Raw genomic sequence first — 10,484 nt, 5'->3', positions numbered from 1 at the left:
CCTTACGTTGGGCCCGGCCCCCAGCCTGTTTCCCAGTAGCGCGCATGCGCGCGCTCCTGGGCCCGCGGGGAGAAAGAGGGCGGGGCCGAGGGGCCAAGCCCGCGGGGGGAGGGGCGGTGTCGGTCACGTGATGCGGTTTCACTGTTTACACGCGGAGCGGCCGGAGCTTTCGGCCTCAGTCAGGCGCTCGGCTCCGTTTCGGTTTCACTTCCGGTGAGGGGCCGCCTCCGAGCGGGCGGTGAGCCGACGGCGAGCGCGGGTGGCGGCGGTGACGGCGGCGCCGCTGCCGGGGGGCGTGCGGGAGCGCGGCGGCGGCGGCGGCGGAGGCGGCGGCTGGGCCTCTTGCGCCCGCAGCCCACCTCTCGGGGGCGGGCTCCCGGCGCGAGCTGGGCTTTCGAGAAGATGGAGGAGCTGGTGGTGGAAGTGCGGGGCTCCAATGGCGCTTTCTACAAGGTACTTGGCTCCAGGGCAGGCCCCATCTTCGCCCTTCTTTCCCTCCCTTTTCTTCTCGGCCTCCGCGGGAGGCAGGCCTGGGGCCCTCTTCCCGAGCACCGCGCCCGGGGACCAGGGTGCGCTCGTTGGGATGTTGTTTGGGAGAGAAGGACCGGACTTGGGGCCTGTAGGAAGCCCCTCGAGCCCCGCTGCCTCTCCTGTGAGAGGCCCCGGTGCCTATCGGAATGAGAGCGGGCAAGGAGAAGGAGGTGTCCTCTCGGGAGCCCAGGGAGAGCTGGGGATGGGCAAGGGCCGGCGGCAGGTACAAGATCCCGGCGGGAAGGGCCGGTATCCGCGCGAAGTGACGGCGACGGCTTATTTCCCTTTCCTAAATATCCTCTCCCAGTGGGATCCGGGCCTGACGTGTGGGTAGTTGCTGAGTAGCGGGGGGCGCTTCCGTCGAGCAGCCTCCTGCCTTGCAAAGAGGGTTTGAGGTCTCCTTTGGCTTCTCTTTTCCGGTCCAGCATTGGGACTTCGGAGAGCTCCACTGTTCTGGGCAAGGGGTGTGGAGAAAGAGTAGTAAGAAGCAGTAGTCAGTTCCGAATCACAATGGCAACTGATTTTTAGTGGCCTCTCTTTGTGAATTTCAGAAGAGATTTTTAGATCCAAAAGTTTCAGGAAGACCCTGACATAATCGAGCAATGCATTAGAGAAGTTCGTAACCTTAAATATTCGCGGTCCCCCTCCCTTGTTATAAATGGGGCCAAATTCAAGAATACAGATGCTTCAGCATCTAAAAGCATTATAGCAACTCTGCTACTTAAGGAAAACATTTTTAACCCTCCAAAGGCCTGAATATATGCCATGAAACTTAAGGAAATTAACTGAAAGTACATCATTACTAGAGAATTTTAAATCGTGAGTGGAAATAATTGTTTTGTGCTCCAAGTACTTGACTGTCTTATCTGAATGTGTAATGTTGCGGTGGACAGTATTGAGGTTTTAGACAGACATGCGTAGTATTACGGTGGATTTTTCTTTTTTAAGTTACATTATTGCGGATTAACTAATGTCTTAGATTTTCAAGAGGAGGTTTAAAAAGATTTTAATGTATCGGTCGTGCGTCTGTTGGTGGGTACTTACTGTAGATCTAGTAATCTGTAAATTCTCGTTTTCTCTTGAATGTTCCTCTGTAACTTCTGTAAGTAATATCCCACGTTAGTACAGTATTTGGGCAATAGAAGGTTCATGTGGAAGTTAGCTATTGTTGTCCAACACAATTCTTAAATTTATTATAGCCTAACTTAAACGTTTCAAACAAGACTCATTTGGCAAAGGGAAATAACAATTGGCTTCATGTGTGTTTTAGCAATTCTATGGAGATATTTGGAGATCAACATATTTCATAAGTGTGTAAAGTATGTAAACTGTTTCATACTTTTAGCCAAAAGAAAAAACCTGTAGCTGTAAAAGGAAAAAAACCCCAGCATTTATGTTCTTAAGTCTCACCAATATAAAATTGTTTCAGTTGACTCTGCAGGCAAAATTTTGGTTGCATTTATTTCAGTGATTCATAATAATTCCTGCTAGTTAGTGTAGAATCATTCTGATTCCTAGATTGGTAGTTTTGCTCACTAGATTTGTGGTGCTAACTGTAATAAATATAAGCACGGCTTAATGATTGAGCAGTATTCTAATTTGTCTGTGATATTTGCCTAGATTGGACACCACTCTTAATGTCTTTCAGTGGAGTTTGCCTGCTAATAAGAGGGCAAGTAGCACATCGTGGTCTTGAAGGATTTATTGTTCTCTTCCAGCAACCTGTGATTTGCTCTGGTGATTTTGCTTGCAAACTGATTGGAATAGAATAAGAAATGCCCTCTATTTTTGCTATTAATTCCCCGTTTTAGTTGGTTTTTTTAAAATGACTTTGCTTAATTTGAAGATTAATAAAAAGAATGGATTGTCCCTTAGTTCCTTGAGGAGAAATGTGAAAATTGATCAAATATGTGTAGAGGAATTGCTGTAACATTTACTTAATTAAAGTTTATTTTTAAGAAAACCTCAAATGGTCTATTGGTAGAAAAATTGTTTCTATAATGAAAGGTTTTTTTTTAGGACTCATAGTATCGTTGTGAGTTATAAAGTAAAGCAAAAAGTAAACTTCAGTTGCTTGTCCAGTGAGATGGGCAGAAAATATGGAAAATAGACCAATAAAAAATGAACTACTAGGAGAAATGTTACATTTATGGGAAAAAAATGGGAACCTGGTTCATCAAATTGGTAGAAAAGCCTTTTAAAAAATGAACAACTCAAATGACTTCAATATTAGTGAATTCAACTTTGATTTGCCTAACAGAACCACCATATTGCAAGGGATGATTCTCCATCTTCTGAGCACATGCTCCAAGTTTACAATATAAACTGGATAGAGTATAGCTGGGCATATTTGGATTCTTTCTCTGCAAAATATCTAAAGCTCAGGATTCAGAATTTACAGAACCATGAAACCTAAACCTAAGATTGGACAGCTCATTTCTATTTTTCCCTCTCGTGTTTATTCTTAAAAACTTGAAAGTTAGATTTAGTAGTTGTCAGAGCGACTACTCTTATGCTTAGGTATTTCTTTGACTTAGAAAATGTTAGTCTTGTGTACAGCTTAGAGTCTTATTTTAAGAAATGAAGACACTTGGATAAACTTCACAAAATCTTTACAAAACATTTCCTAAACACATAATGTTGAAATAAGTTCTTCTAGGGGCATCTGCCTAAAATAGTGTAGTGTTTTGAGGGTTTTTTTTGTGTGTGTGTGTGTGTGTGTGTGTGTGTGTGTGTGTGTGTTGGGGGTTTCTTCTTTTGGGGAGGACTGAGTTTTGATATATTGAGAATGAAAATGAATTTAACTCCATTTTAAGTATAGAATGTATGTCATTCTGATATGAATGTACTAATATATCCTGATCCTAGGTTTTGGGTACCAGTATGAAAATTAGTAAAGATGGATAAATCATGTGTTAGAAACATAAGATATAACACCTTTTTGTTTTCTGAAAACATAGTGACTGATATCTGATTAATGTGGTATGGTGTGAATATGCTAAATTGTCTTCTTATTTTTAGATTTTCATTTAATATATCTTATGTTTTTAAGTTTGGTATCTGAGGACAGACTTTAACATGGTGAGTAATATTATGGAACTAGCAGCTACCTATGACAAAATGTACAATCAGGAAGAAAAAATTTTTTTTTAATTGGGAAGAAATATTTTTAAGGAAGACATTGGTTGGCCTAGCATGTCATGTTAGCTACATAGCCTGCTAGAAATCAGTGTTTACCACAAATAAACTTGCATAAGGCGTTATTCATGTTTTCTCTGAAGTCTCTAGATATAACTTTGCATACAGGTGTTATTATGTACTTCAAGGAAGTGAATTATTCAGGTCAACCACATTTTTTTTTCTTCCCCGAGTCTAACTTTAATGTTCGGTGTCTTTGTGGAAGCATCATTTTTCCCCTTTTGAACTGTGCATTTTCCAACTTCATGTTCACACATCCTGAAAACCTCCAAATTATTAATTAAATACAAAATTCATTGGTATAATAATTGGGTTTCTGATTTCTGTCCACTGTGGGAATGTGCTTCCTGAGATGACTACAGTCGTGATCATGGTAACTGTTAAGAGGTAGTGAGAGCTTTCTAGGTGCCAGGCACTATTCTAGACACTTTTACATCTGTAAATGATTCACTTAATCCTCTACTACAATCCTGAGGTACTGTTGTTATTCCCATTTTATAGATGAGAATGAAGATGTACAAAGAGATTAGGTAAATGGCTTACTACTAAGTGCCAGAGCTAGTAAAGGTCCTCAGATCTGGGATTTGAGATCAGATAGTCTGACTTCGTGAAATGATGAAAGTTAGCTTGAAGAAATGAACTGGATTTCATTTCCTGCCCATTTTTTTATTTCATTGTAACCTTCGATTTTATTTTGTTACTGTAACACCTTCTTAGCGTTCTTTTTTTTTAAGATTTTATTTATTTATTTGAGAGAGAGAGAATGAGAGATAGAGAGCATGAGAGGGAATAGGGTCAGAGGGAGAAGCAGACTCCCTGACGAGCAGGGAGCCCGATGAGGGACTGGATCCCGGGACTCCAGGATCATGACCTGAGCCGAAGGCAGTTGCTCAACCAACTGAGCCACCCAGGCGCCCCTCCTTAGCGTTCTTTAAGTACAGTTGCAAGGTAATGTTACCACTTTTTACTATTGATACAAAGATGTCGACCTACTCAGCTTATGTATCAACTTCCTTTTTATCAGCTCTTGCAACTTGATATTATTACACTGTAATTCTTCATATGAATGCCCACTAAGGAAAGAGAAAGTTGGAAATCTCTGACCTTGCTCTGAAATTTGCTTTCGTTAGGTTGGAAGCACATAAGAACTGAAGTATTAAAAAGTTAGACTACATACACACAGGAAAGTTCATACTATTCTCTACCTTTGTGTTATCTTTGGGTCAGGATGAATCAGAAAGAATGCATTTTTCATAGAATTTGTGGTAAGTGCCCAAGGAAAGTCAAGTATTCCTGGACCTGTGCTGTGGTTGGAAGGGTTGTTGAGGTTAATTGTGCTTTTTCCCTTTCCATTGTTCACGCCTTTGTGTTGTTAGTGCCCACATACAAAGGTAACTCACTTTATATGTGAAGCCTTGGGTTTGATTTCTATACCCCTACCCCCGGTCCTATGTGTTTTCTTTAGGAGGGACATTTTGCACAGTGTTCTACATTTTGTCTAAGGAGAATTATGGCATTACATGTGTTGTCTTCAGTAATAATGTAGTAGTTGTTTTCAGTGGTGGTCAGGGCCTTACATTGAAATTTTGTCTATACCATAAGCAGTCTTGTGACCAGTGACTCCTTTGTGAGTCTACTAAGCTAAGGGGTGTGATATTGAGGGTTAGGGTGAGTAAGAGTTCACCCAAATAAGGATGGACTTCTTAGTTTCATCAGTCCTCGTAATGTAATGTTTGAATTGGATAACTCTAGTCATCACACACTTTGGTAACTATGATTTTGTGACTGCTTCTTTGATCTGTTTGCCAGTAAGTTGGGGATCCCATAATGACTTTTTGATTTCTTGTTTATTCCCCCGATGAGGAGCCTGTATCTGTCTTGAGCACTGCACTTTAGCACCTTTCTCAAACCCCAAAGATTTTCATCACATTTTTTCTCTTCTCAGAGTCTAAATAACCTTTCAGTATTTTGTATCTTTGAGGAAACAGCCTTTTCTTTTTGTATCCCAATTTTTAAATCTTTTTTTAGTGTGCTTTTGTTAAGATGTAACTTTCTCAACTGCAAGAGTATTTATGGTTCTGCATCTTTTATAAAATACGCCCCTCTCTGTTTTACCTCTCATTTATTTAATGCCAACTGATGCGCCCGGCGGGCGTTGTAGTAGGCAATAGACACGTGTGGTTTCATTACAACACCCTTAGAAGGCAGGTCCAGTTCCGCTCTATCCATTTGTTACTTGCGTTTGAAGAGTCTGAGGCACAGAGACCACTTGGAGAGTGAGTCTCACAGCTTATCTGGTAGAACCAAAATTTTAAGGCTGTGTCTCATTCACAGCAAAACTCTTAATTTTAAGTTTACTGACTCCTGTAAGATCCCTCGCTCTCGTTCAGTGCGGTGCAGCTCGCTTTGTGCTTTGTTATTCACTGTGCCGTCTTTGGTAACCTCTCAGGAATCCCCTGAACCTATCTTCTCCCCAAATACCAACTTTGCTTGGTGTAGATAGGTAGGGATCACAACAAAACAGTTTTCCAGGTTGGTAGCAGGTGGGGTGATGGTGCTCTGTGGTTATCCAGGGCACAAGGGTAGGAGTGTTGGGGTAAGGGAGGGGTGGCCAAAAGAATGGTTATTGGAGAAAATATGATGAGCAGCAGGAAGATGGTACCCTTGTTGGAAGTGAATGACAGTTTAGTAAAAAGGCCTTAGAAGTTAAAAGAGGTGTTTGTCCTTGGTGTGAGTACAGGCCAGATGCAACCAATAGTTTCTTGTATTCAGTGTGTTACAGCAGCAAGAAGGTATTACCTGCCTTCTGTATTTACTTAATATGCAAACAATGAGTAAAAATGACTGATTTTGGAACAGTCATGCGAACATCCACATACAGATAAGCCTCATTAACTTGAAGGCCATGGGCTAGTAGGCTGTGATGATTATTCAAACCGTTTCTGACACTCTACATCCGGAATTGCCTTGGAAGCCTTTGAAAGCTTTTGTTAATAGTCACAACAGTTGCAGACTTTCCTCCTTTGAGGGAATGTTTGATTTTAGGAACTAGGCAAATGTGGCGAATGAGTATGATTAAACTGTGCAATAACTGTGTGGCAAAGAGAGAAAAATAAAAGTACAGCACTATAATGAGACTGACTTCTGGAATGCTTTTAAGGTGGGTTTGAAAGCAGTCCCCAACATTTGTAAATGTTATTATTTATTTATTTATTTTTTTAGAGAAGGACGAGGGGTGGGGAGAGAGAGAGAGAGAGAGAGTCCTAAGCAGGCTCTATGCCCAGTGCAGAGCCCGAGGCGGGGCTTGATCTCACAACCCTGAGATCATGATCTGACCGGAAACCAAGAGTCAGACACTTAACTGACTGAGCCACCCAGGTGCCCCTGTAAATGTTTTAAATCAGTTCCATCCAATGGCTTTTTCTGCAGTGTTGGAAATGGTCTCTACCCATGCTGTTCACTACAGTAGACACTAAGCCATGTGTGGCAATTGAGCACTTGAAATGTGGCGAGTGTAACTGGGAGACTGATTTTTAATTTTATTTCACTGTAATTAATTTAAATATAAATAGTCACATATGGCCAGTGGCTGCTATGGTAGACAGAATAGTTTTAGACAAGGGCAATAGTATTGGAAAGATGCCTGATTAAGTGAGAACAGTTCCTCACTCACCTATAACAAGGTTCTCTTAACTGACTAAAGGACTTAACATTTTCAGCATAATATACAGTAAGGAACTAATGTTAATTACTGCCAAGACATACAAACATAAAACTTCAGACAAAAATGAAAACAGAAGCAGTGGCCCTTCTTGGTAAATAAGGGATCACCTCCTAATAGCAGTCTTGATTTTCATCCTTGATGGACTCCGTTCCCCCACAAGCAGATTGCTAATTTGGTATCAGGTAAAGAGAAGGGAGAAATGGGGTGGGGGATCCTGTTATTCCCATTCTTCATAATTTGGGGGCTTTATAAAATTAAGAGTAACCAATTCCTGTAACTTTAACTCAAAATCAAGCCTTTCTGTTGGTGAAGTAATAGGCAAACAACTCCTTAGAGTATTCAGGGCATGCACCCTTATGAAATCTAGTATATTCTAAAACATCATGGTTGGTATTAAACCAGTTTTTTCAAAAGCTGCTGTAGAAAGTACTCATGATTTAAATATAGCTAAGGATAAGTAATGGGAAGAAAATATGAATTCCCCCCCCAAACCAGCATCCATAGAAATATATACACATACTTAACTTAGAAATAATAATTTAGCCATGCTGGGTATAGCAGAACACTTGGATTCCATTATAGTCCACCTTGATCTTATAAGGAAACTTTTAGCATAGCTTCGCTTTTATTCTTTTAAGCATAATTGCAGAAAATTGGTGTGTCTGTTTATGTAGTTTCCATATAAATGTTTTCCAGGGCCCTGCCTCACCTGATTATTTTTCTTAAGAGCAACTAATTAATATTTGATATGTTTTAATTTTATATTTGAAGAAGTTTAAGGTTTTTTTATTTTTTAAGATTTTATTTATTTATTTGACAGAGAGACAGCGAGAGAGGGAACACAGGCAGAGGGGGAGTGGGAGAGGGAGAAGCCGGCTTCCCGCTGAGCAGGGAGCCCGATGCGGGGCTCCATCCCAGGACCCTGGGATCATGACCTGAGACGAAGGCAGACTCTTAATGACTGAGCCACCCAGGCGCCCCTTGAGGTTTTTTTAAATCCTTTCACTTCAAGCCTTTCAAGATGTTTACCAAGACATTTGCATTGGATCACTTGTTTGTTTATACTTTTAGCTCTTAAATTTTGGTCGCATGCATTTTCAGTTGATTTTTGTATATGGTCTGAGATAAGGGTCAAAAATTTATTCTTTTGCATGTGGATATGCAGTTGTCCCAGCACCACTTGTTAAAAACACTATTCTTTTTCCCCATTGAATTGTGTTGGCGTCTTTGTTCACAAAGGATTTATTTCTACCATACCCTAAGCTGTTTCTCCAGGTCAGAGTCTTTGTTCCTTACCCCCCTACCCCGTAGGCCTGGCAGGCCTTCTCTTTCCTCCACTCCTTTTTGTGTGGCTAATTCTTCCCCAGCCTTCAAAGTTTGATAAGGAAACTCACCTTCCTCACTTCGTCTTCCCTGATGAACGTAATACCCCCCCAACTTTGTCTTCCCTGATGAACGTAATACCCCCCCGCCACACACACACACACACACACACACACACACACACACACACACACACACACACACGGTCTTTCCTCTAGTGGGATAGGAACCCCTTAGGCAATGATCCAATTAATAACTACTCATTGAGTTCTTAGTAGGCCGTAATACCCCCCCAACTTCGTCTTCCCTGATGAACGTAATACCCCCCCGCCACACACACACACACACACACACACACACACACACACGGTCTTTCCTCTAGTGGGATAGGAACCCCTTAGGCAATGATCCAATTAATAACTACTCATTGAGTTCTTAGTAGGCACTCCGAAGTCCCAACAGTAAATAAAATAAGACCTTAGGAAACATACTGTTAGTGGGGAAATGAGCAATAATAATACAGTGGGGTAAGTTTATAGTAGGGATAAGCACAGAATGTGCTATAAGAATGCAGAGGACGGAATTTAACCTAGTCTGAGTTTTCCCATAGGTGGTGCCATCAGAACTGAAACCTAAAAGACTTAATAGGAGGTAGCTAGATGAAAAGAGGGGAAGGACAATGGGAAAGAAGGAACAGCATTTAGGGAGAGAGGCCCAAGTAGTTTAGCACTGCTGGATCACAGCCTCCAGGGATGTGAAAGATGAAGCTTGGAGAGGTGAGGGGTAGGGCCAGGTCTTGAAGGGCCTTTTACAGCCAGAAAAGGATCTTGGCCGTAATCTCACAGGCAGAGAGAAACCAAGGAAGGAGAGAAACATGTACAGAACAGATTGAGTAAGAAGCTTAAATCTCTCAAGCCATTTTAAAATGAATTACAGTATAAAGCCCCTTGGGTTTCTTTATGTCTTATCCTACTCCTCTAATTGTCAAAACAAAAACAAAACCTCCTTTCCTGCACCTATTAAAAACTTAATTTTATAGAATTACGGACAGCATGCTGCTTAAAGAATTCTTGATAATTAGTTAGCTATTACTTTAGTTATGTCATTTCATAGAATTACGGATGGCATGCTGATTAAAGAATTCTTGATAATTAGTTAGCTATTACTTTTGTTATGTCTTTCTGCAGATTACTAGCAATTGCGTCATCAGATTTAAAAGATTTAAACCTCTACTTTGTATTACTGTTTTTTCCTCCAAGTGCCTATGAGATTGAGAATTTAATTAAACTCTGGTAATTGGACATTTTAGTGGTATTAGCAGCGTATTGTTGTTAAGGAAAATTTAGTGTGCTTGTATATACTAGATTTGAGATTATATTTAGTCATTTATTGTAGTATTCTCCTAAAATTTTATTAAGAAGTTACAACAGATCTATATTGGCTGGCATGTGGCGCATGGAACAAATTTCTTTGTTTTCAGTAATTCTAGCCTAAAGTGCACCTCCAGGTTTGTACTCAACACCTGCATTGTAATTTTCAATTACTTAGCTCTTTCACTGGACTGAACTCTGGAGCGTCTTTCTTTTTCATGTTTTGTTTTAACTAATCCATGTCCCTAGGGCCTTGCACATAGTAGGTGGCCAAATAGAGATGTGATCCATGAATGAGTCATCCTCACAAACTGACAAACTTTCATTTGAAGCTCCAT

General features: G+C 40.9%; 1 protein-coding gene across 12 annotated transcripts in view; it reads left to right on the top strand.

The window, feature by feature from the left end:
- The first annotated feature begins 266 nt into the window (after positions 1-266).
- FMR1 (fragile X messenger ribonucleoprotein 1) overlaps positions 267-10,484 on the top strand; it is a 38,188-nt gene continuing 27,970 nt past the window's right edge. For 7 of the 12 annotated variants that reach the window (XM_088028633.1, XM_088028629.1, XM_088028625.1 and 4 more), the window contains exon 1: positions 271-453. In XM_088028633.1, coding sequence (XP_087884759.1) covers positions 403-453 — 51 coding nt within the window. In that variant the 5' untranslated portion in view covers positions 271-402. Of the gene's footprint in view, positions 454-10,484 lie in introns of all 12 variants that reach the window. The other 5 variants (XM_088028628.1, XM_088028627.1, XM_088028624.1 and 2 more) reach the window with 3 other exon arrangements.

This window comes from Eumetopias jubatus, unplaced genomic scaffold (assembly GCF_037043125.1).
Source record: "Eumetopias jubatus isolate StellerSeaLion01/CBP00866 unplaced genomic scaffold, mEumJub1_p1.0 scaffold_11, whole genome shotgun sequence".
NCBI lineage: Eukaryota > Metazoa > Chordata > Mammalia > Carnivora > Otariidae > Eumetopias > Eumetopias jubatus.
The sequence above is the reverse complement of the archived record's forward strand: the minus strand, read 5'-3'. Positions and strand labels throughout refer to the sequence as shown.